Genomic DNA, 26,842 nt, shown 5'->3' with positions numbered 1-26,842 from the left:
TGTCCTTCGCAAGAACATAAGAACATAAGAAATTGCCATGCTGGGTCAGACCAAGGGTCCATCAAGCCCAGCATCCAGCATGTTTTAAAATCCGCTTACCTGCTCGCGTTAAAGCTGACCAAGTTCTAGGGAAGATACACAAAGTACGTTTGCTCTAGTAACGGCTTAAAATTAGGAGCACACATAAGGCCAACTGCATGCATGATTTAAAATTCCAGCATATGCCCGTTCACGAGCCCATACGCGTGCTTGTTCCAAAGTTACCATCTATGCTTTTTTCCCACAGACACAGAATGGGGAGAGCCTTAGTAAATCAGGCTCTTAAATTATAAGCCCCATGGGGCCAGGGAAATACCTATATGTAATCTGCTTTGAAGTGGCTGACTAGTCATTAAAGACAGAATTATAAATCAGAAATTAAGCATCTATAATGCTGATTTTTAGTGTCCTGAAAACTACTCGTGTGCCTTTCTCCAATGTGTCTGAACTTCCTAATTTGTCAAAAAAGTTTTCTTGGTTCTCAAATCAAGGGTCAGCTGGATATAATCTTTCCGCCATCCTCAAAATGAATTACCATTTTTCATGTTTTCATATTCTGAATTAGGTTTCATAAAGTGGTTTGACCTAAACAAAAACCAAATAAGATTTTAGAATTCTTTACTTACATGAATTGGAAAATAATCCTTAAAGAACTTCCAGACAGTCCAATTCCTGACCCACTGGCATCTCCTGCCTCCGTTTTGGGGAGTCTCCCAGTCCAAGTAGAGCCAAAGCACATACAGTGCCACGATGAGCCAATAGCTTCTCAATACGAGGAGGAGAAAAATACCCACACAGCACTGGGCTGCAAGAAAAGCATCAAAGGATGAGTAAGGGTCATCGCACACCACAAAAAGCTGCGCCCAAACTCTTCTGTAAAGCTATTTCCAAATCTTTGGCTGTTCACAGTGAAGCAATGGGTCTGGCACTGTGAGTCAGTTTGATTCTCGTGTCTGCTAATCCCTGCGTGACCACATGCTCATCCACGTAATCTCACTATGCATAAGCTCAGACTGTAAGCGTCCGGAGGGTGTAACTACCGTATTGTATTTAGGGCTGGGCTTCCAGCTTTCCCTTTTTACTGAGAGATGGAACTGAAGTTTCAACTATTTGTTTTTTTTTTTTATTTGGAAACCTGTACCAGAAACTGATTAGAGGGGAAGAAGAAGAGAGTAGGGGAATGGCATGGCTTCAGACAAAACTAGAAGACGGGATGGAACATCTACAGCCTCATTTAGATGCTTAGAAACATGCATCTGCACCCTTACACGTGCCACCAAGAATGGCTGGGATTGATTAAAGAATGATGTGGAGGCTGAAATGACAGTAGGTGAAAGTTATAGAAGTAAAATATATAAAATAAATAAGAAGTCACACTATGAGGCTCCAATGGGGTAGCCTCAAAAGCAACACCAAAAAATAGTTCATGTAGAGGGTGGTGGATACATGGAATGGCCTCCCCCAGGAGGTTGTGGAATTCAAGAAAACATGGGATAAACACAGAAGATTAAGCTTAAGAAGTCAGTGGAAACCCCTCAAACTGGGATCTACGAAACTGCATCAGGGACATAGATGGACCCTTAAGTCCTCATCTGTCGTCATATTCTATATTTAAAACTCAGGACTTGTTTTGCACATCTATTTTATACACTACTTCTTTTGTACAAATATCCACACCCAACAGCCAGATAAAGAAATAAAAGGACAGATGAAAATACTATTTGGGAGCTCTAATGACCTTGAAAGATGCTGTGTACATTGACATTCAGTAAAGTGTATAAGATCTGTGCACCTTTGTTGCTGTGGTGAGATTGACTCAGCCTACAGGATAGGCCCTCACTGAGATTAGTTCAGCCATTTTTTAAGCTGTACGGAAGAAATTTGTTTCCCTGTATGCCGATAATACATTGAGCGAGAGATTATTCAGCCATTTATTTGAAGCTTTAAAAACATCTTTCTAATTATATGTCCCCTGACAAAGGATTTTACATCTGAAACTTGGCCATGTCGGGAGCATAATTCGATTGGGAACATAACTTAATTTTTCTACACATCTTTTGGAAGCGAGTTTTGTGAATGAATCTCAGCAGTTGTTTGGACATACGGTTTAAGCTAAGTATCATGTTTGTGTGCAACCAATTGCATCTTTTACGGGGAAAATATGAGCACTTAATGGATAGCGACAAAATAAGAAAAATATTCAGTGTTTGGAGGATTTCAGCCCTGGTTGCACACCACCTAAGATCATCTTTCAGGCCAGGAAGGCGGTTTATAAGTGAGCAAAATTAGTCTTGATCCCCCATGCCAAATTTCTGCCAGTTCCATTTAGTAGTTTCCAAGTTCCAACATGTGTACGATGGCTGGATGGACAGACAGACTCACCTTTGACAACAGGTGTTCTCACAGTAGCAAAACATGCCGAACAAGCAAAAAATGTGTTTTGAAAAAGGCTAGCACTCAACTCTACAAGTGAGAGCACACCATATTTATGCATGGAGCGCTTTTCAACATGGACCCTATTGGAAATCATCTCGTCCTTGCTGGTTCAAGGTCAGGTAAGTCATTGTGCCGCTAGTCAGGCAGGTTAGCCAACCTAATAGCACTTTCCAGTATTCAAAATAAATTAACAAGGCAAGTGGAATAAATAAGAGCATGTGACAAACAAAATGATCAGCATTCTTTAATTAGGCTCAATCATTTGGTATTTTTCCCCCTTTATCTTATTTAAAGCAGCAAAACTTGCTACTTCCTTTTTTACTTGTCAAATTAAAACAAATGAGATCATAAAGATTGCCCTTTTTATTTCATTCATAAGCAGATGTTAGTGTTTTATAAGTCTGTGCCCATACAGGCATTACATGGATTCTGGCCAAGAACACATGAAGGCTGTGCAAAGGGGAAACTTTTGTTAAGTTTTTTTATTTCATTTCTGCATTTTAGCGCACACTAAAATGCTGAAACAAAATTTTGTTGTTTGTGTTGTTTCTGATGGGAAGTGACACAAACGAAACAAATGCCATTGTAATAACTTCCCACTCATTTAAAAAGGACAGCACATCCCTAGTACAAATGAACAATGTTACAATTGCCGGGTCACAGGCTGGCCCCACGAGCTAGCAGACTTACCTGATGCCAGCAAAGCCGCAGCTTGCCTCACAGCTGGGATGGTGCCAGCTTCCCTCCTGGGCTCCCCCCCCCAGGTGCGCGCCTATCTAGGCCCCGTGGCGGGAACCGCTCCTCCCGGTGCCTCCTGATGACAACACACGTGTGGGTATTCAAACCCCGGTCGTGCAACAGATTACCACCTCAGCAATGGGTCGTCTGCATCCTGAGCAGGGGTGAGTTGATGCACCATGTATACCTGTTCCTGCCAGCCTGATCCAGCGTTGCCTGCCTACCTCATCTCTCCATCCCTGTCTTCCCTACTCATCTCTCCTTGCCCTGCCTGTCCTCCAACTGACTGGAGGATTGACCACAGCCTGGACCTTGACCATTCTTGTCTGCCGCCTGCCTCTGACCACGGCCTGGACCTTGACCATTCATCTGCCGCCTGTCTCTGACCCTAGCCATGACCGGGACTCCCCATCGTACTATGCTCCACGAGACTCTCACCTAACTCCTGCTGGCCCCTAGAACCCGAGGGCTCAAGCTAAGGGGAAAGGGGCTGGTAAAGGTGAAGCCCTAGATAACTCTCACCAACAGCCTAGCTAGCCCCACTAGCTTTGGGGAGGACCTTCAGGGCCTTCCCTGTAGATTGAATCAGCCTCCTTACAGCAACAAGGGTCCACAATCCTTACAAATACCAACATGAAAGGCTGAACCAGCAAGCTCAGGAAGAGAGAAATTTGAAAACCAGGGGGCAAAGCCATCATAATGTGTCCAGACTTGATATTTAAGGAACAATATAGACCATAGACAGAAAATGTATCAGCACATAAGAGGAAAACTAGGAATAAGATCCAAAGAGAAAGCAGTAGAGCCAAGAAATGGCAAGTGGATATTTTTAGTTAGGGCTGCAGATGTATCTTTGAATTCCTTGGCCGGATTCCTTCACACTGGATCACAGCTTTCCACAGCAATAGCTCTGGAAACAGGCAATGAGGAATCCTGGCCAGCCCTCCCAGTGATATTTCTTGCTCCTTTGGGTACTGCCATATAAATTACCAAAGTGACTTTGTATTTTCAAGCATAACAAAGCAGCTCTGAGAATGTTAGCTGCTAAACAAACACAGTAGCAGCACAGGTTTGCCTTGCACAAAAACAAATATATATTTTAATTGGAAAGCTAATTGTCTGATTGGATTTACAGCAAAGCGGAGCATTAACCAAAGGCTGTTCAAGATTTAGAAACATCCAATATCTGACTATGAAGTAAACAGAGGTCAATGTTAAAAGGGTTTAGTTGCTCAACGTTGGGAGTTAGGCCCCTAAACTGGCCCTTTGAAAATGGACTAGGGAAGATAAGGAGATCCAAGATAGCCGCATCTCAGTTCTTTAATTTACCTTTCACGAGGGTCAATGTAATAAAGAAAGCTAACATTGGCACAGGCGAACCTTTCTGGTGTAAGCTGGCTTTGGTATGTAACAGGGGTCTTAACTCCTAAAAATATGTGGTACAACAGGAGTAAAACCCAACGCTAAGATGAGCGCAGGTGCATGCAAATCCCATGTAAAAGAAGGCATTAGCTACTCCCCAGCAATGCAGGGAGGTGCTTTAAAGGGCAGACAGCTTAGAGCACATTTTCTTAACGCTGGAAATGTAACTCCTGGGTCAGAGCAGGAGGAAGACTTAACTCACATTTCTGACTGCCATTCTATACTATTGCTGTGCCCAGTGTGGTAGTGCCTTAGCTGCTTCTACCAAACTGACCACAGCAACAGAATAACTTTAGCCACCATCTCGGACCCAGGAGTTTGATTTCCGGTGCCTGGCACCTACAGTTGAACAGTGCACTGGCACTGGGCATCCAACTTTGCTGCTCCTCCCAAGGCGCTTACACTTTGTTCAGCTAGCTGTAAGTGCCACTCCAAAGAGCAAATTCTTGCATCCGAAGCCTTTCTGACAGAAAATGGCAAGGATAACCAAATCATAAGCTCTGCGGGGTGGACAACTACAGCTTGCTTAACAAAGAATAAACTCTCTGGAGGGGGGCACCTGAAGCTGAACAGGATGGCAAAGTTGGATGCACAGCGTCAAAGTGCACACTGTTCAGCTGAAGGTACCCGCCCCCGAGAGCTTATTTTTTTACTTGCCATGCCTTGCCAAAATGGCACTGCAGGTGAGACATGATGCTGTGTCCCATCTTGTGGCCACTTTTGCTCTTTCAAGGCCATTTTGCAAGGCACGGCAAGTAAAATAAAAGAACAAGCTCTCTGGGGGAATGCAGGCTACAGTTAGCTAAGTATAGGCTTTCTGGGTACGTTTCCAAGTCATTTCCTCAGATAAAACTGTGCTTCAGCTGTGAAAACTCCTCACCTGATACGCGGGTACACTAATGCACGTGGGTCCTGTATAAGTTAAGTTTACGCAGGCTGAGCAGAGACATTCCCAGGGGCAGGGCAGGGGAGGGGATTGGGGCTTACGAGCACTCTTTTTGCATTTTCAAAAGTATGCACATAAAAGTTTCCTCCAAAAATGTCTACATACATATAAGCAAGTGTAATTATGCGCAGGCAGTATTGGGGGGGGGGGGGGGTGATTTCAAAAAGAACATACGACTGTGAGTATTTGTTGACTTTCTTATAAGGGCTGTTGCAAAATTACCCCTACACCATGCAAAAAGATTTCATACTTCCAAATGCAAAATACATTTTTACCAAGCCCTTCACCAAACTTAATCAGAGAATGTTGAAGTGGGAAAACAGAGACATTTTAATCAAATATATATATATATATATATAAAGAAACACTTACAAAACTGGTGGATCCCAAAGGAATACATTTTTATACTCTGTAACATACATGGGACACTGCCATCCGTCACACAGTTAGGGAATCAAACCGTCCTCGAGGAGCAGTCAAAATGCATTCGATGTATTAAAAAGAAGGGTGGAAGGAAAACCAAATGACTGTGAGGTGAAAGAGGCAATTAAAGCCAAAAGGGCATCTTTCCAAAAATGGAAGAGAGGAAAGAGCATAAGCACTGACGAGTTAGATTTAAAGAGGTAATTTAGCAGGCTAACAAAACTGTAAACAAGTCCTAAAAATGTTTTCATGTACAACCAAAGCAAAAGGCCTGTGAGGGATGTCAGCTGGGCCTCCAGATGATCAAGGGGTAACCAGGAGTGTTCAAGAAAACAGCAGAAAATCTAAATTTATTATTTGCCTCTGTGTTTCCTGAGGAGGATGTTGGAGTTACACCCACACACAGAAACATTGTATGCCTTGCCAATGCACTATCTTCATTTGGGATGTGTCCATTACTTTATAAGTCACTGACAACACTCAGAAGAGAGAAACTACTGTACCCAAGGGGCCACCCAGCAGCATTCCCAGAGAAAGCTCAGATTGTACTTTTAAGAAGCTTTATTAAGAATTCTAAATGCATTTTTATGATTTTTAAACATAATATTGTATCTTATTTTTATTGTTCTATTTTTGAATTGTGTATGTTAAAATTATTGTAAACCGATGTGGTGTTTCCCACGAACGTCGGTATATAAAAACAAATACATAAATAAACTCCCAAGCATTAATTTGGAAAAAGAATTCTATCTGCACTTCTTAATCCAACTCTAAATCCATTTTCTGCTTTGCACTTCTGTTATTTTTTTTTTTTTGCAAAAAAAATTGTGCTTGCCTTCTAAGCCCGATTGAATAAGTAGAATTAAGGGTCAACAAATTGTAGGTGATATCTTTTTATTAGATTAAACATATCTGCGACTAGCTCTTGAGAGTTATCCTCATTTTCAGGCCGATACAGTAAAGTTCGCGGGAGAGCGCCCGCTCTCCTGTGCGCGCGATTCACTAAAACAAAATATTTAAATTAGGGCCCGAGGTAAAAAAAGAGGCGCTAGGGACACTAGCGCGTCCCTAGCGCCTCTTTTTGGACAGGAGCGGCGGCTGTCAGCGAGTTTGACAGCCGACGCTCAATTTTGCCGGCGTTGGTTCTCAAACCCGCTGACAGCCATGGGTTCGGAAACCGGACGCCAGCAAAATTGAGCATCCGGTTTTCAACCCACGGGCCAAGTTTACATTTTTTTTTTAAATTTTTTTTATTATTTTTAACTTTTGGGACCTCAGACTTAATATCGCCATGATATTAAGTCAGAGGGTGCACAGAAAAGCAGTTTTCTCTGCACTTTCCCGGTGCCGGCAGAAATTAGCGCCTACCTTTGGGTAGGCGCTAATTTCTGAAAGTGAATCGCGCGGGAATGACTGATAGGCCCATCAACATGCATTTGCATGTTGCGGGCGCTAATAGTTTCGGGGGGGGGGGGGGGGGGGGTTGGACGCGCGTTTTAGACGCGCTATTACCCCTTACTGAATAAGGGGTAAAGCAGCGTGTCAAAAATGCGCATCCAAACGCGGATTAACAGTGCACTCTGTCGGAGCGCACTGTACTGTATCGGCCTGATTATCAGAGCGGGAATTTTTTTTTTTTTGCAAACTTTAGCTGCCCTTGTGTGAATATGCACTCATCTCGGCTGGAAAAAAACCCAGACCAGGAATAAAACTGAAAAGGCTCCCAGTATGTTAAGTTGCTCACTATTTTCAGCTCGGTGGCTATAATTTATTTATTTTAAAATTCTTATATTTTGCTGCATTCAGGACAGATTACAAACATTTAAAATAATAAAAAACCGTCAGGTGTTTATTTTATTTATTTAGTCAGTTTTATATACCGATGTTCATTTTTTTGGACCTTCACAACGGTTTACTATTGTATAAAAGTAAAAGAACATGCACTAAATACAAACAACATAATTTAAATAAAATTGACTTATAAACTATAAAAATTACAATTAAATACTTAATAAAATACAAATAAAAATAGCTCACTGAAAAACTTATTTAGGGAAAGATTGGTTTATCTCCTTTATTCTTTTTTAAAGAAGATTCTTCTTAAATGATTGTCCTCATAAAGTCTTGGATTTCCCTATTACTTTATGACCTTACTAGCAGGAAAAGTATGATGATTGTGAAGTATTTGCGGTACTAAACTCTTCTTCTTTTTGCTTTTGTAAATTTATTTTATTAAGCAATGATGTGAGAAACATGCTTGATGATACTTTTCTGTTTGTAATTATAAAGAAAAATTGAATAAATAAATAAATAAATAAATAAATAAATAAATAAAACAAAAACAAAAACAGAATGACGGATTCGCTCATCTCAGAGTCCAGCTGCCTTGTTTATTTCTTGGCCACCTGAACACAGAGGATGCAGGTTCCAGACAGGAAGTAACTGAACATATTCAAAGGAATCCCAAAAATTTGTCAGCACATCAGCAGATGATCTTGGTACCTGATGCAATTGAGTCCCGCATCAGACGACTGCTGCTATTTCAGAGAATTCACTAACAGTGTGACCCCATGGTACTCCTTCACTGAGGATTTATCTAAGCCTTGGCAGGAGGAGTCCCTGGAAAAAAATCGCTGGCACCTTGGAATCCCGGGTTCCTCTAGGGCACATTGCTGGAAGAACTGATGCCATTCCTCTCTCCCATGGAGTGACCTCATAAAATGCAGCCAAAAACACCAAAACCTTACCACTAGGGGCACTAGAGTTCCATGCTCTTAGGAACCATGGGTTACATAAGCACTTGCATGTCAGTTTCACACACAGTTTTGAAAGAGCTCATTCTTTCCCAAATGTCCTCATTTCCTGCAACTTCTAAAAGGGGGTTAAAACAGGCAAAAAAGAAACTGCACAAGCAGAAACTTGTGCAAGAAGTAGATGTAATCATAAACTATGAAAGCAAATAAAGACCGTAAGGCTCATCTAGTTTTGCCCATCCACACTTCCTTCTCAGTTTTATTATCTCTTCCTTGCCTTCAGAGATTCACTGTGCTTGTCCCACGTTTTCTTGAATTATGATAGTTTTTGTCTTCACCTCTCTTGAGAGGCTGTTCCACGTGTCCACCATCCTTTTGTGGAGACATATTTCCCTAAATTACTGCTGAGTCTTCCCCCTTTCACTCAGCTCATGATCCTTCACTCTAGAGCTATCTTTCAGTTGAAAGAAGGTTGTCTCTTGTGCATTTATTTCTGAGTTATTTGAATGTCTCCATCATATCTCTTCTGTCCCTCCTTTTCTCTAGGACATGCCTGCTTAGATCTTTAAATCTGTCCTAATTGCTTTATAGTGTAAACTGTTGATCATTTAAGTAGCTGCCTTTAGGCCAGCCCCATTGGGTTCACATACTTCTGAAGATGTGGTCTCCAGGATATACACGGTATTCTAGAGAACGTCTCACCAGAGATTTATACAAAGGCATTACCTCATTTTCCTGCTGGTTATGCTTCTCCCTATGCACCACAGTATCTTTCTGGCTTTTGCAGCTGCTTTATCAACCTGTTATATTATTTTACACTTATATACTGCGTTTCATGAACAAAAGAATACTCAAAGCGGTTTATACCTATTACAACAAATAAATCAATCATAATAAATCAATCAATACAAATATAATAAAATACAATAAGTATATCAATAAAATATGATCAGATTACAATACAATAATTCATCAAGTAATCCAGAAAACATAACTTGGCTAAAAAATCATCAGATATCCTCCTATTTTGTGCACATCAGAACCTTTCCCCCATACTGTACTGCTCTCTTAGGATTTTGCAACCTAAATACATGATCTTGTATTTTTTAGCATTAAATCTTAGCTGTCAAACTCTAGAGCAGAGGTGTTTAATTCCAATCCTCAAGAGCATAAGACAGACTTGATTTTCAGATTAGCCTTAATGAATAAGCAGGACAATATATTTGCATACAAGAGACAGTGCACACAAATCTGTTCCATACACATTCATTGTGAATATCCATAAAGAACAGACCTGTTTATAGCTCTTGAGGATCAGAGTTGCATACCCCTGCACTACTCCAAATTCATTTTCTGCTTTGTATTTCTAGTTATGAAAATTACTTTTAAACTCTCCTTGTATATATGCATTCATCTCAGCTGAGAAAGAACAGGAAACTTAAAAGGCCATGCCCAGCTTTAGACATAGGCAACACTGGCAATTGTCTAGGGCACTAAATATCCAGAACAAAGAGAAAAGCCTGCTTTCACTTGCTTAGGAGCAGTGTACTGGCACAGCTTCAAAATGGGTGCCATCATGGCACTCTGCCTATGGGTGCCTAAATCTTAAATACAGCCTTGGAAAAGGCTCCCAGAGTGTTAAGTTGCTTTCTATTTTTAGCTCACTGGCTACAATGTTATAGCATGCTCTCTTTGAGATCTAGGACAGAGGGCATAGGTATGGTAATGCGCTGTCGTTTGAGCAGCTGGATCATTTGACTTTTAGCATTTATCACTTTTCTCAAGTGTGAAACTATTTATATCTCTATATGAGGGTCATCTAATAGGTGAGGTGAGGTGTTGGTTTAAGGGCCAGTTTCTCATGTAGAGTGAGATATACGAACAGCACAGTACACTTTGGTGAAGATTTGATATCATTTGGAGTGAGGAAAGTCTCACAAAGATGAAATTTTGTACTATGTTATCTCACCCTAGCTTGATGGTACCCTGTTATAGAGTCCATCAAGCTAGGGTGAGAGAACATAGTACTGTGAGACTTTCCTGACTCCAAATGACGTCAAATCTTCACAGAGGTGTACTGTGCTGTTCGTATGTCTCACTCTACATGTGAAACTGGCCCCTAAACCCTAAACCACCACCAACACCTCACCTTGACCTATTAGATTGCCCTCCTATTAGAGATATAAATGCTTTACTACTATGAAGGCCTTGTAGATAGTCTCTCTTTCTGTGCAAGATGTGAAAATAGGTGTTATCGTGGGGCATTTACCGTTTTCGTGAGGTGCCGTAATTCTAAAATGTCCCTAAACTCTTAACACATTTTGATGAATCTAGGGGCAAGAAAGAAAAGTTGGAAAGCTATGACCACAAATGCTCATAGTCTGATCAATAAAATCCCAGACCTGCAGGCCTTAATGATGGAGGCAAAGTTGGACATTGTTACTGTTAAGGAAACACAGTTCACTGGGTCTCGTGACTAGGATACAGCCCGGGCTATAACTTAAGGAAGGACAGAGGACGAAAAAGGGGGAAAGAGTAGCTCTGTATGTCAAAAACAATATCCAAACAACTGAAATGCAAGGAAAATGGGATAAGAAAGAAGTATTATGGGCTGCCTAAAAAAGAGAAGATGGTGCTTCCATTTACATCAGTGTAGTCTACAGGCCTCTGATTCAGTCAGAAGAGCTGGACAAAGATCTGGTCAAAGACATCCAAAAGGTAAGAAAGAAGGGAGAAGTGTTGCTCATTGGAGATTTTAATCTGCTGAATATAGATTAGAGTATCCACTCTACAGAATCTACAAGAAGAGAGATAGTGGATATCCTTCAAGGGGATCTACTGTCAAGATCCGCTATGCTGGTGGGAGGAGCAATCAGATAGGAGTGTCAATCTGATGTAGTCCGTAGGCAGACTTAGCAATCTGTTGTTATAGACTGCCGGAGATAGTAGTAAGTGGATCCTTGGGCCGTGGCAGATGACCACGCCCCCGGGGGAAGATCCCGAGAGGGACCACCGGCTAGGCTTAGAGTATGGAGGCAGACACACACTAGTTCTTTTATTAAACAGGTCTTGAAACCACCAGCAGTGGCAGTAGTGAGCTGAAGTGCCCGGTAGGGCTGAAGTCCCTCAGATACTGTAACAGCGATCCCTGGATGGCTGAGCTGTTGAGAAACTGTAGACAGTGAGTAGGAAGGGTATGCAGAGTTCATGAACAGAAGTAGATGACAACACTCACAATTTGGTCTCAGGGAGCTCAGGAGCTGGAAAGGATAAGCCTTCGAGCAGCGAGTACCTGGTTCCAGGGAAAGCTCTGAGAGAGCGATGGTAACTCACAATGATGTAGATAATGATGACTTCGAGTCAGCAGATAGTCAGGAACGAGGGCCCTCGAGGAGCGAGTACCGATTCCTATCTGTAACCTGAAAGGTAAAGAGAGAGAGCAAGGCCCCCGAGGAGTGGGTACCTCTGGTAAGTCTGAGGAGGCGGAATAGCTTAGGCAGGGAACCCAATCTGAACCTTAGCCCTTGCTAACTCAACTAGTAGCGATATTAGAGACCTTTAAATATCGGAAGCGGATGACGTCTTCTCAGGGGGACGCCCCTGAGGTTCGCGCCCTTGCTGGTACTTCACTCGGAGCGCGCGCCCTAAGCTTCAGGCTGCAGCGTCGAGCGTGCCCAGGGATGCCGGAGAGAGACGGCAGGGAGACGCCGCGGCAGCCAGTCAGACCTGGAGGGAGTCGCCACAGAGGTAAAGAGGGCAGAGTGAAGACGTCGGGCAGCAACGATCGCAACATCTACTCAAAGGAATGGTCATGGAACTCATGAGGGAAGGTGTGATACTCAACTTTGTGCTCACTAACAGGGGATAATGTTTCTAATGTACATGTAGGTGCCCACTTGAGCATCAGTGATCATCAAATGTTATACTTTGATATCGCAAATAAGATACAGAAAACTCACATGAAGACCCAAGTTTTAAATTTCAAAACTAAGGACTTTGTCAAAATGGGAGTGTTACTGGAGGAAGAATGGAGAAAATGGGTATGGTAGAAAAACAGTGGGCCAAATTAAAAGGAGCTACTACAAAGGCAACAAATCTATATGTTAGAAAAGTAAAATGTAAGAGGAAAACGAAACCAAACTGGTTCTGAAAAAGGTGCCTGATAAAATAAAGGCCAAAAGAATAGTGTTCAAGAAGCATAAAGGATCCCAAAAAGAGGAACACAAGGAAGAATACCTGGTGAAACAAATACTTCAGTTCGGTATTCATTAAAGAAGACCCTGGAGGAGGACCGTTGCTAGTTAAGAAGATCATAGATGGGGGTGGAGTAGACAAAATTCCGTTTACAGAAGAGAATATATGGGAAGAGCTAGGAAAACTGAACGTGAACAAGGCCATGGGGCTGGATGAGGTACACCCCAAGACCCTGAGGGAGCTCAAAGATGTGCTGGCAGGTCTGCTAAACATCTGTTCAATAGATCCCTGGAAACGGGAGTGGTGCCGTGTGACTGGAGAAGAGATGTAGTGGTCCTGTTTCACAGGAGTGGTAGCAGAGAAGAAGCTGGAAACTACAGGCCGGTTAGCCTCATCTCGGTGGAGGGAAAATTAATGGAGACTCTGCTGAAGAAAGGATAGTGAATTATCAACAATCAGGAGGATTGCTGGACCTGTGGCAGCAGGGATTCACCATGTCAGACAAATCTGATTGAATTTTTTCATTGAACGACTAGAGAATTGGATCAAGGAAGAGCGCTCGATCTGATTTACTTGGATTTTAGCAAAGCTTTTGATACAGTCCTGCATAGGAAACTCGTGAATAAAATGAGAAGCTTGGGACTCAGCGCCAAAGGCAGTGGAGTAGACAACAAACTGGTTGGCTGACAGGAGACAGCGTGTAATGGTAAATGGACCTCACTCTGAAGAGAAAACTGTATTGAGTAGAGTGCTTCAGGGATCGGTTTTGGGACTGATTCTTTTCAGTATCTTTGTGAGCGATATTGCTGAAGAGATAGAAGGTAAGGTTTGTCTGTTTGTGAATGATACTAAGATCTGCAACAGAGAGGACAAGCCTGGAATAAAGAGAATTAAAAGTGATTTAAAAAGCTTGAAAAGTGGTTGAAGCCTTGTCAGCTGTGATGCAATGCCAAGAAGTGCAGAGTCATGTATCTGGGGTGCGGCAATCTGAAAGAGCTGTATGTGAGGGGCGGTGAAAGATTAATGTGCACAGACTTGGAGTGATAGTGTCTGGCAAGCTGAAGGCATAAAGCAATGTGACAAAGTGATAGCTAATCCAGAAAAATGCTGGCCTGCATAGAGAGAGGAATTACCCTTAAGAAAAAGGAGGTGATAATGCCCTTGTTCATGGGTTGCCAACTGGCTCCAAATTTTCAGGACAGGTTAATCTATTCCCGGTTTTACCCCACTGCATGCTGGGACTTATTCTGTTTTCCCTACTGCATTACCTAAGAAAAGCAAGACTAAGTACCTGCATGCAGAGGAGTAAAACCAGGACTGGATCAACCTGTCCTGAAAATCTGGAGCCAGCTGGCAACCTTAGCTTGGACAGGTCCTTTCAGGCCTCACCTGGAGTACTGGAGTGGAGGAGTAGCCTAATGGTTAGAGCTGTGGGCTACGATCCAGGGTTCAAATCCCATTCTCACTCCTTGTTTACTTGCTAAAGTCACTTTACCCTCCGGTGCCTCAGGTACAAAATTAGATTGTAAACCCTGTGGGAATAGGGAAATACTTATAGTACCTGAACGTAACCCGCTTTGGTGTACACTTTGAAGTGTACATCAAAAAAATCTAAATCTAAAAAACTGTGTTCATTTCTGGAGACCGTATCTCCAAAAGGATGGAGGCCGGATGGAGGCAGTCCAGAGAAGGGAGACCAAAATGGTGAGGGGTCTGTATCAGAAGGCTTTTGAGGACAGACTGAAAAATCTGAATATGGACGCCCTAGAAGAGAGGATGAAAGGTTTTAATGATGCATGTTCCTCGAACCTTTTCCATTGGAAAGCAAACAGTAGAACTAAGGGTCACAAAATGAAACTTCATGGAGGTCGACTCAGAATCAATGTCAGGAAATATTTCTTCATGGAGAGGGTGGTGGATGCCTGGAATGCCCTTCCGGAAGAGGTGGTGAAGACAAAAACAGTAAAATTCAAAAAGTCATAGGATAAACACTGTGGATGCCTAAAGGCTAGAGTTAGAAACTAAGAAAAGGGCGCATGGGAGGTTACCAATACGGACGGCAGCCACTACCCCTACCAGAAGGCATGGGAATTACTACCCTTAACCAATTATCTTACAATTAGTTTAACGTAACTGCAATATCGCTCTCCAATTCAGCAGGGAAGAAAAAAGGAGAATTGGATCCAGATGACAGCCAACGCTGGACCCAGACTTTTACGATCCATTTGGGGAAAAGCATAGGACTGCTTCTATGGCCAAGTCTAAAAGCAAAGCACGTACAAGCAGCAGCATTGTCTGAATTACCAAGACAGCTGCTACCAGTAATTTTGTATGGGTTTGAGAGTTGCTTAGTTTTGATTCTTAATATTACTACCCTTAACATAAGGCTTGGGGATAACCTGCATGGAGCAGCAGTTATAACCATTAGAAATTTGCTGGGCAGACTTGTTGCACTATTTGGTCTTTTTCTTCCATCATTACTATGAGCAAAAGAAATTCCTGTTATCACTAAAAGTTCAACCCACTATTTATAAACAAAGGTTATATCACTTACATAGTGTATAAGCTTCTGATCTAAAAACATTGCATAACCAATTCAGTAATCTCAGAAGAGGAGGAGCCTTTAAAAATCAGGGGATGTTGTAGTCATAATAAAAGGTGCACACCTCTTATTCTACAAACAGGTAAAAGCAAGGATCCCCCAAATTCTGTTCTTGAGAGCTGCAACTCAGTTGGGTTTTCCAGATTTCCACATTAAATATGCAGAGATCTATTTGCATATTATGGAGGCAGTGCATTCAAATAGATCTCATGCATATTCATTGTGAAAAATCTGAAAATTGCAGTCATTGAGGACCACATCTGGGGACCCCCCTCATACGAAAGCATCACATCTGAAGAAGGGACTTGTGTAGTTTAGAGTGAGGTTTCTCAAGCTAGCCCTGGAGCACCCCCAAATAACCTTTTATAGTTTGCTGCTTAATTTATTATTTTATATAAACCACATTGATATATTTTTCATGTTTTTGTGGTAAGACAAGCAATTGAATAAATTCTGTTTTCCAGATATCATCCTAATCATTTATTTATATCACGCTTTTCCAGTAGAAGAGCTCAAAGCATGTTATAACTGTATACAGATAACAAAGGTGCTGGGTATTCAAATCAGATTAATTTATAACATTTATAGATACATTTGGGGAATAAGTATATCTACTGCATATGAAAAAGCATAGAATACATTTGTAGGGTTTGCTGTGGTGGTGACTATAATCTGAATGCCTAGGTGAACTGTAAATCATTCAAGTCCTGGTAACCTCGACTCTGGTTGAGAGGGTCAAGGTCAAGGATTTGAACTTCCCAGGGTCACTGCAAGGGGATTAGGAGCCCTAGGTACCTTCTGTTTTGACACACACACACCAGGCTCTCACCAACTACAGAATAAAGGGACCAGAACAAAGAGACTATAAAGCATAAGCAGACACGTGCTGACAAAAACAGAGCTGGAAGCCACAGAAAGATAAGACTCTGTGTGCTGTGCACCAATGGAAAAACTAAATTACCACCAATCCTCAAAAAACAAAATAATCAAGAAATATAAAACATCAATCATAATAGTAAAACCATACTAATAAAAAGAATCATGTTAAACCACATTCAGTTATCAAGCACCTTTTCTAAGGAACTCCTCCTTACCACTTGACATTTGTTCTATTTCTGATTATTTAAAGTTCAGGAAAGCACTTAAGACTTGGGTTTTCAATAAGGCATTTGATAATATTTAAGCTACTTTTGCAGAGTGGATGATTGTGCTTTGGTGATAATGTAACACTGCTGACCTTGTATTTTTCTTTGTTGATTTAATTTTTTATTATGTATTGTTAGTTTGAATTATTTTATTTTGTGTGGTATGAAATTTGATTATTTTAATGCTCTTTGTATTGCCACTTGGGGAACATGTTTTAGAAGAGGTTTATAGTTATAATAAATGAAATGAAATGCTCACACACATATATGCTCACTTTCTCCCACAAGCTCTCACACATACAAATACATGCTTGCTCTCTCTCACACACCCACACACTCTCTCTCTGTCTCTCTCACAATTACATGCTTTGTCTCTCGGCAGCAGCCTTCTCATTGGGCCTGTGCAGAATCTGGACACCTCTCTTCCCTCCTCTGCTGTTTGTGGGGCAGACACTGCTCCTCCTTTTCAGCCATGCAGGCCCAGCCAAAACTGCTGCTTCTCCTTTGGCCTGAATACCTGCCAATGCTGCTCTTCTCTTCACCAGTGGGAACCAGCCAACACTGCTTCTAATGCTTTGGGCAGCAGGCTCCTCCTTTCTTTAGCCGCACCGCCTGAAGCCTGAGCCATTCTTTCTGCCCCACAGAGCCTTTGTTCCTACCTCCTGCTTCTTCTGGCCATGATGTCTGGGCCTCCTCCTTCCCACCCACACAGGACCATAGGACACCACTTCTTCTTCGGCCCGCATGGGTAGGAAGTAGAAGGTATAATCACTATGGTCCTGCATTTTCCTCTGCTGCCCGAAAACATTTGATGGAGCTGCATGTGTGCGTTGAAGCATCATGGGATCTGGCATGAAAGATGCATGACATAGTACTCTAGATCAGAATCAGAGCTGATGGAAGAAAGAGTCAGTGGCTGCTGCCACTACCCTGAAACCTGTGGCACTCTAGGCAGCCACCTAGTCTATCTAGTTCTTCCCCAGCCCTGTATGATTCGATCCTGCACAAGTTCTCTATCTAGTTCAGGAGAGCTATATTTCCTATGGATGTGAATCGGGTGCCCGATCGTTCCTGCTTTTGGGATCGTCTGGCCGTGGGAAAAAGCCGTTTTCCCACGTTTCCCTGGTTCTTTTTTTCCAGTGAAAAATCGTTTTTCAGGTTAGCGCGCGCTAACTCATGTTAGTGCGCACTAACAAAAATAGAAAAAAATAACAAAAAGTAACAAACAAACGGTTTTTTGTTAGCGCGCGCTAACCCGAAAAACTATTTTTACAAAAAAATCTGGGGTAAAATTGATCGTTTCTTTCTTTTAACCGATTTCTAACGAATTTAGAAATATCGTACGATATTTCAATTCGTTAGAAAAACGATTTACATCCCTAATATTTCCTTGGGGCTGGTAATGCTAGGCAGGCTGGAGGTAGCGAGGGCGGGGGGGGGGGGGTAGGAGAGAATGTATGGGGGTGAGTCAGTCGCTGAGGTAAGCTGGTACCCAAACCTTGAAGGCTTTTGAAAGCCAGGATTTCGGTTTTGAACATAAGGCAGTAGTGTGTTAGAAGCCAGCATAGGATTCTTAGAACTGGGATGATTCTTTCAAACCTATTCATGTTCAACAGAGTTCATGCTGCAGAGTGCTGAATGAGTTTCAGTCATCTCTTTAGCTTTTTTGGTAGCTTGATACAGAGGGACTTACAGTAGTCTAGGTGGGAGATTACACAGGCCTGGGTAAGGGTTGTAAAGGCAGAGCTATCGAAGAAGGCATGAAGGCAGCATAGTTGGCACAGTTGGAAGAAGGCCGATTTTGCTACTGACTGTATTTTGGCTTTGCTGGGGAGCTGGGAGTCTAGTACAAAATCCAGGCTCTGAACTTGGCGGTTGAGGGGAAGAGTTGTTTCCAGAGTCACTTTGCGGGGAATATGCCTATAACCATTCTATCTCAAGCCTATTCATTGCAGATATCCTGAAAACCTGGCCCGTTTATGGTTCTCGAGATTGGAGTTGGCCACCCCTGGACTACGGTGTCAAAAGCTGCAGAAAGATCCATGAGAACTAGAAAATCAATTTGGCCATAATCCAGGTAATATTAAGTCATGAACGAGATTAACTGGTGCAGTTTCTGTGCTGTGGTGGGGACTGGAATGGGTCTAAGGACTGCACAATTAGTAGAAAATCAGATAACTGTAGTAAGGTGCCCTTCTCAGTGCTCTTACTTAGGAAAGGAAGGTTTGGGACTGGGTGGTAATTATTTGATTTGATTGGATCCAGGTTAGATTTTTTTTTAGCAAAGGTTTCACGACGTCTTTTTTAAGCACTCTGGTAGGTGATAGTGAAGTATTGATGATGAGTCAAAGATAACTAAGCAGGCCAGATCTAGATTGTTCGATCAGCCAATTGAGGCAAGGATCTCCCTGGAAGGATGTAGGTTTGAGATCCGAGAGAAGGGAATCGACTTCTGTTTTGTGCAGCGACTGAAAAGAAGAGAGTGTGGGAGGATGCAGCTTGCTGTGCCCAAGGAGAGCTTTTGTTATTGACAATATTTAGCTCTGTTCTGATGTAGTACATTTTGTCAGTGAAGAATTCAGCTAGCTTGTTGCAGTAATATGCATCTTAAAAGTGTATTAGAAGGTGGTCTGACCAGGATAGTGGAGATAGTGGAGTGGTTTGAATGTTGCCAATTTGCATCTCTTGTGGTAGTCTGTGTGGTGCAATTACCAGGTCGAGGGTGTAGCCTTTGGAGTTGGCTGGTTTGTCAATCAGTCGTGCAAAGCCTAGGGCTTCTAGCAAGGCAAGGAAGTCATAAGTTGAGGTCATTTTTGTCATGCTCGGGGTTCTTGAAGTCAACCATGATGAAAGCTCTAGTATGCTATAGTATTTTCGCGGCCATGACTGCTAGATGGTCCTGAAGAGTTTCATCTTTGTCCACTGGGGATTAATATATTAAGACCCAATGGGATGGTTTCAATTCATTCTTTTTTTTCCTTTTTATAAAATTTTTATTAATAAATTCAAAAGTTTTACAATCACTAAGGGCCAGATTTTCAAAGGGATACGCGCGTATCCCCCGAAAACCTGGCCCAAACACCCCCTGCGCGTGCCGAGCCTATGTTGCATAGGCTTCCGGCGCGCGCAAAACCCCGGGACGAGCGTAAGTCCCGGTGCTTTCCTGGGGGGGCGTGTCACGATCCGCGCGTCATTGGGGGCGTGACGCGTTCAGCACATCATCCGGCACCAGCCCCCGGACCGGAACATGGCCCCCGGCCCGGCGCACGTAAAGTTACGCCTGCTTCGAGCAGGCGTAACTTTCGTGATAGAGGTAGGGGGGGTTAGATAGGGCCGGGGGGGGGGGGGGTTAGGTAGGGGAAGGTGGGTGAAGGAAAGTTCCCTCTGAGGCCGCTCCGATTTCAGAGCGGCCTCGGAGGGAACGGAGGCAGGCTGTGCGGCTTGGCGCGCGCAGGCTGCCGATTTTGGGCAGCCTTGCGCACGCCGACCCAGGATTTTAATGGCTACACGCGTATCTATTGAAATCCCGCAAACAAAAGTACGCGTGTGCGCAGATTTATAAAATCTGCCCCTAAATGTACACTCTAGGTCCTAGTGAGGGTACGTGTTAAGCTCAGGGTTTCTCTGAAGAGTATTGCTGCTTCTCCACCTTATTTGTTTTTGCACGGTGCTTGTGCATCGGTGTAGGCTTGGGAGCAGATTTGGAGAAACTAAGGGGAATCCACACTGTGCTCAGGTCTCTGTTAGGCACGTGTCTGCTGGTTGGTTTGCAAGTAGGTCATGTAGTAATTCTAGTTTGTTGTGGATGAACCTGCTGTTAAAGAGTGTCAGTGAATTTGGAGGAGATAGACTTGCATGTAACTCTCTCAGGCATATTATTCATTGTGGCTGTCCTGAAAAAAAAAAACCCAGACTGGCTAGGGGTCTTCCACGGCCAACTTGAGAAACACTGGTCTAGAGAAGGCTCATATACATCATCTGTAAATAATTCTTGTTTATTTGTTCCAGGGAGAGAGGAATGCTGGGCCACTAGAAAGTATTACAATCTGCAACTATGGCTATCTTCAGGACCAGTGGAGTTACTAAAATGCTGCTCTAAACCCAAAAGAAATAGGATCATTTTTGAGAATAAAAACCAATGCCTAGAAATAAATACAGTGTTACCAAAAATTGCCAAAAAATTATTTTATATATAACAACCACCCTCATTCGGGAGCAAAATGTTTACACTGTATCGTGTTTCATTTTACTCACTTAAATGAGTATGGGATTTGTAACCCATTATAAAGTGAATTGCTCACCACCATGTTTCATTGCCCAAACCTCTTCTTGGAGTGAGCGTCCTCACTCCGACGGCCAGCAAATCTTCACTAGGGACCACTGTTCTTTCCATACGTCTCATGTGGAATGCGAAAGTGGCCCCCAACCCCCGACGCTCATACCTAATCCCCACCCCGAGTTAGTAGGTGGCCCTCCCATAGGGATACAAATACCTGTCTAGGGCATAGGCACTATAGTAAGGTTCTCTCTCTCTCTCTCTCTCTCTCTCTCTCTCTCTCTCTCTCTCTCTCTCTCTCTCTCTCTCTCTCTCTCTCTCACATATCGTGTGCTGCGGTGATTCTTCGGGTGTTTTCTCGTGCACCGGGAAAACATCACCGCACGCGATGTTTCCCCGCTGCATGAAAGAAGCCTCATTTGCATTGGAAACGCCCCCTAATGCGTTACCAATGCGATATTGGAAAATGAGGCCCTAAGTCTGACTATTACGTAGATAGTACATAGATCAGGGCTTCCCAAAACTGTATTGTGGACCCCATGGCCAGTTGGGATTTCAGGATATTCACAGTAAATATGCAAGGGATACATTTGCTGTAGGGCTCCATTCTTGAAATACACCAAGACGCTGAAAGGAGTTCCACCCGCAGAGAAACATTAACAATTGAAGCCTGAGCCCCTGATGAAGTTCCTTCAACGAAACACACGTTGTGTCGGGCGTTGTTGATCAAGCAGTTGTAAGTTCAAAGCTGCTGTACACAGTCGGGCGTTCCAGATAGGGCACAGGAGTTTTAGTGCCGCTGTGACTCAACATAACGATAAGTGGTTTCTCATTTCTGTTTCTGTGGATACACTTTACAGTGAAGTATATTGAGTGAACATTTGTTGAAAAAATTGAAAGAAAAAAAACAGCATTGCCACGGTTCATTTTCTTGTTCAAAAAAAAGAACTCTTAACTCGACAACCCGTTGATTACAAGTTACTGGTGGTGAGCAATTCACTTTATAATGGGTTACAAATCCCATACTCATTTAAGTGAATAAAATGAAACACGATACAGTGTAAACATTTTGCTCCCAAATGAGGGTGGTTGTTATATATAAATAAAATAATTTTTTGGCATTTTTTGATAACGTGGTTTATTATCTAATATAACTGTTACCACAGTTAATATCCAGTTGTCAAGAAATATAGAAATAAATACCAGCAGAGGGAGAAAGTGCCAAGAAAGAAGATTTTCAGAATCAGAGGCTTTTTAAAACGTCGAGGTATTTGCTTTGCATTTCCAACCCCCTCCCAAAAAAAAATCCAAGACTGCAAGTTTTCTGACCAGGCAGGCCTGGACAGATCCGGGTTTTTCTATGACAATGCATCCTCCCACCACACACATCACCAGGGGATTCTGGATCAAGGGGAGGGGAGAGACTCACATGGGGGTAGTCCTGATTTCCCCGTGGCGCATTCAAAGCATGCAAGCTTTTGCCGTCCTTTGATTGGCTGCACTGGGAATTCTGGGCTTCGTATTCTGGCAGATGGGATTGGGGATATAAGAGCGTGGGTCCGCGGTCCTGCACTTTTCTCCCCTCTCCCTTGTCTTGCAGGCTCCCTTCCACCCTCCCCGTGCTGCCTTGTGTTCTTCTGTAGTTTTTTTATGTTTGGCACAGCTGGATTTATGTTTGGGCGATGTTACCCAAGCGGACTTATAATTGGTTCTTTTGACGGATTAACCGGTGGGGGCTGATCATTCCTCACTTAGGCAGAAGGTGTGGCTGGGATAGCCACATTTGTATGGGCACCTCACACAGTAGCAATGGTGATTCTGCTGGATGCCTGCAAGCTGGGTAGCCTGGGGTGGGCATCTTGCTGGGGGCATGGCAGATGCTCACAGGGCAATGAGTTAAGTGTTAATATTGCTATGCTTGGGTACATGTATATAAGGCGACCAGTTGATTCAAACAGTTTGTTGTTTTATTGTATGAGTGTCTTCAATGTGACAGGAGGGTGCAGGTTACTCGGTGGTACAGGATGCCCATACTGTCATATGAAGAAGTTTCAAAATAAAGAGATAATTTCTACTTTAAAATAATAACAAACTGCTCCTAACAAAAAAAAACTAAACAAAAACATGCAAAACTAAACAAAAAGGAAAAACACTTTTGCAAGACAATTACTTGCAAACTGCTTTTGTATCTGTTTGGCAGTAAAAAAAAAAATTCTGCAAACTGTATTTATCTGATGGTCTGATTGTAAAGATCAGGAAGAGGAAAAGCAAATACAAAAACTTTCAAGTCAGTTTGCATATGCACAATTCAAAGAGCACCTCTTTTCCCCCAGAGTCATCATTTTCTGCAACTCATAGAGGGGAAAAAACGGACAAAAGAAATGTATTCCACTACGAGTAGAAGGAAATAAAGACAGGGGAAAGAGGTGCTCGTTCAATTGTGCATATGCAAACTGACTTGCAAGCAGAAAATCTGCTTGCACAATTTCATTTGTCCGTTTTCCCCCCTCTACCAGTTGCAGGAAATGAAGACAGGCACAATTTGTGCAATAAGGTCTCTGGCTTGGGGCTTAAATGAACTATCCTTTACAGTTTAGTTGAGAGCAAGTTTGTTAGTTTTGCTGTCTTCTTTCTACCCACTTCTGGATGTTCAGAATTATGGGTTCATAGCGCTAGCGTGGACAGGTTAATAAAAGCACAGACTCGGGGTTCAGAAATGATTAAAAGAAGGGGCACGTACACTATGCAAACACATCCACAAGTGCTCACACACGAACATAGCTGAACTCTGAAAGGGATGCCAGTACCTAGCAGCAGAAACGAGAAGACCCACTGAAAGACAGCGGCGGTCTGGATCCGCCGGGCCAGGGGGATGTTGAGCGGGGCAAACTCGATCTTCATGCTGCTCCCGGAGAAGGCAGAATCTGGGGGCGCAGAAAGAAGCAAGAAGACGCGTTAGGAGAGGACCGGTTCAGCAGGAGACGCGCAACTCTCGGTTTCTCGCTCCCAGTAACAGCAGCGTGGTGGGAAAGGGACAGAGAGGCTGCGATGACTGAGGCACAGCGTGCAGAAGGCGCGGCGGGCACCTTCCTCCGAGTCCGGTCCCGCCCCGAGCTCCGGGCGGCGATCCCAGCCCTTCCCGACCTAACGCTGCTTGCGGGGCTCACCTGGGACCGCACGCGAACCTCGCCGCCGGGATCAGCGAGCTGCAGGCAACTTTCCCATTACAGAAGAAAGTTGCAGGGCGCGTCCTGCCTTTCTGCTGGGGCAGAGGAGGGGTGACGTCAGCGCGCGGGGGGCGTCCGGCCGCGAGCCCGAGGGGGAGGGGCGATCGGGCGCGGCCCGGGGGTTCCGTTCCATCTTATTGTCCCCATCCGCCTGGTGCCAGCGCCGACTGAGGCAGAGGAGGTCCGGGCTCCCGCGCATCAAGTAATTCATAGGCAGACCCGAGAAGGTGGAAGGAAGTCCTGTAGGTATTGCCCCACGTACTTTGAGATGCCAGCAGTTAGCGTGGAGCTCAGAAATACTTTCCAAAATTAATGGGCTTCCTGGAGGTGAATTCGAATAAATCCGTGTCTTTTGTAATCCTTTTTTTTTTTTTTTTTAAGGGAAGATTCAACAATGGACTGATGTGGTAATTGGACAACTCCAAACCCGGGTGATTTTTGAATCCTATACTTGAGATCTAATTTTCAAGCCATAGGAAGGCAAAAGGTAGAGGTTTCCCACCTTCTCATCTGCAGCAGGTTCAGTGTCTTGTGGACTGGGAAAGCTGCAGGTTCAGATGGAGTGTCCAGTATCTGAAGGAGACCAAAGATTTCCATTCGGGGGTCTTTATTCTTGTGCACATTTACGCCAAGTGTCGTTCCCATTTTTTCCACAAACTTGGAAAAGATAAGATCTTCAGGTGGTGATAATATGGGCTGGAGGATCTGGAAGGGGATCAGAAGATATAACTGTGGAACCCTCCTTGGAGCAAAGGAACACAATACAGGAACCCATTGAAGAAGGCAACAGATGGGGGGGGGGGGGGGGGGTTTAAGCCCTGGTCAACCTTCTCTGACCTAGTGGACTCTGCTGCAAACAAGAGGGATGATGAGGAACCTGATGATCAGTTCACTCTCATGGATGAAATAAAGACTCAGTTCTATGGAATTGCTGACGAAGTGGTGGAGAGGAGAGATAGTTCCTTCTGTTTCCTTAGTCAAAGGGAGTAAAGACATTTTTCATCATATCTGCTTGTAGTCGAGGGACCGCTTTATTTATTTATTTATTTATTTATTTATGCATGCATTTTGTATACCGTCGTTCCAAAAGAAGATCACAACAGTTTACATTATCAGCCTTCATATTCTTGATACTGTGTGGCAACCATTCCAGGTTAGCACTATAACAAATAAATATTCTAGATCATAAACATATATATTCTAGGACATCGCATTAATAACTACAGAATCTAGTCCATATTTATACATGTTTTTTGGTCAACACAAATCTCAATCCTGATTCTGCTAACATTACACTTTACATCAAATGTTACTTTGTTGGGAAACCTGGCCGTGGATAGCAGCGACCGGGTCCCCCCCCTCTCTTACCTGCGGACGCAGGGACTTCTGCCGGCTCCTCTATGCCGGTCCGACTCATGGGAAGGCCTTCCTGTGGCGCTCTCTCCACGAGGGAGACACCGCAGAACTCTGCTGGGGGCTCTGCCCCTTAGGTGTGCGTGCGCAGAAGCCCGGGATTTAAAGGGGCCGCGGCGGGAAACTTCAGCCTGGCCCCCAACCTGACGTCATCTACAGAGGCCTATAAATAGGCCACTTCAAACCTCCTTGCTTTGCCTTGGCAACAGGTCGTACTGTCTGAGTAGCTAGTTACTGTCCCTGCGAGTTGCAGTCTCTTGTGTTCCTGCTCCGCTCCTGCTCCCGTGACCCAGTTCCTGCTCCTGCTTTGGCTTGACTCTCTGGTTCCTGACTTCGGCTTGTCTTCTGAGATTCCTTGTCTGCTTCCCGTCCTGATCCTTGGCTTGTCTCCTGTCTCCACTAGTCTGCTGCCTGCCCTGACTTCCGGTCTTCCTGCTCATCTTGCACCACTGCTGCCTGCCATGACCTCTAGACCGTCTCCGTCTTCCCTGCTGTTCTGCCTGCCTCGACTCGGACCGCCCACCGGATTCCTCTTCGCCAGGAGATCTCCGCCTAAGTCCTGCTGGCCCCGGTACCCAAGGGCTCAACCTGCAGGGAACGAGGGGTGGTATAGGTGAAGGTCCTGTCAGGTCTCCTGGTCCTGTTCCGCCTCCCGGCTACAAGTCCCGCTGCAGGTCTTCCTTCAGCGAATCCATCACTCGCTCTAGCTGGCTCAAGGGTCTACGTTCACAACATACTTGTTGTTCACTCCACTGTTTTTCTCTCTGGTACTGAAGTTAGACATATTGGCATTAAATACAAAAATGTGTCATTTAACCTGCAGTGGGTGGTGGTCATCCTCTTCAGAGACAGGAATAGGTTCCTTTCTTGCACAAGAGGCCCTCTGCCAATAATCGTAAAGGGGTAAGGGTTCGGTGATCGGAGAGTGCAGGGGCTGAGCTGGTGTATAACTGCATTGAAAGTTCAGTGTGATTCCCTGTATCTGGGGCTTAATGCGTTGGTTGTGGCACAGTAAAAGCCTTGTGTTTCGATAAATGCTTGAAGGATTTTGAAGAGGAATGCTTTGAGTATGTCCTTGACAAAATCAGTGTGAAGCGGGAGTGTGTCGAGGATTAGTGTGTCAACTGCATTGGTGCTAGTTGCATCGAGGAGGCACCGATGCTGTGTGTCATTGCACTATGCATTGATGAGTCATGCATCGAAGGGGGTCCAGGCCCTGTGCTCACAG

At 43.7% G+C, this 26,842-nt stretch overlaps 1 protein-coding gene across 1 annotated transcript in view; it reads right to left on the bottom strand.

The window, feature by feature from the left end:
- MOGAT1 (monoacylglycerol O-acyltransferase 1) overlaps positions 1-24,329 on the bottom strand; it is a 41,767-nt gene extending 17,438 nt beyond the window's left edge. Inside the window, exons 1-3 of the mRNA XM_029616217.1 lie at positions 24,142-24,329; positions 23,782-23,898; positions 666-844 (exon numbers count right to left, since the gene is read on the bottom strand). Of these exons, the coding sequence (XP_029472077.1) occupies positions 666-844; positions 23,782-23,875 (273 nt within the window). The 5' untranslated portion in view covers positions 23,876-23,898; positions 24,142-24,329. The remainder of the gene's footprint in view (positions 1-665; positions 845-23,781; positions 23,899-24,141) is intronic.
- Between the last annotated feature and the right edge of the window lie 2,513 nt (positions 24,330-26,842).

This window comes from Rhinatrema bivittatum, chromosome 9, assembly GCF_901001135.1.
Source record: "Rhinatrema bivittatum chromosome 9, aRhiBiv1.1, whole genome shotgun sequence".
NCBI lineage: Eukaryota > Metazoa > Chordata > Amphibia > Gymnophiona > Rhinatrematidae > Rhinatrema > Rhinatrema bivittatum.
This window is presented reverse-complemented; position numbering and strand designations above follow the sequence as displayed.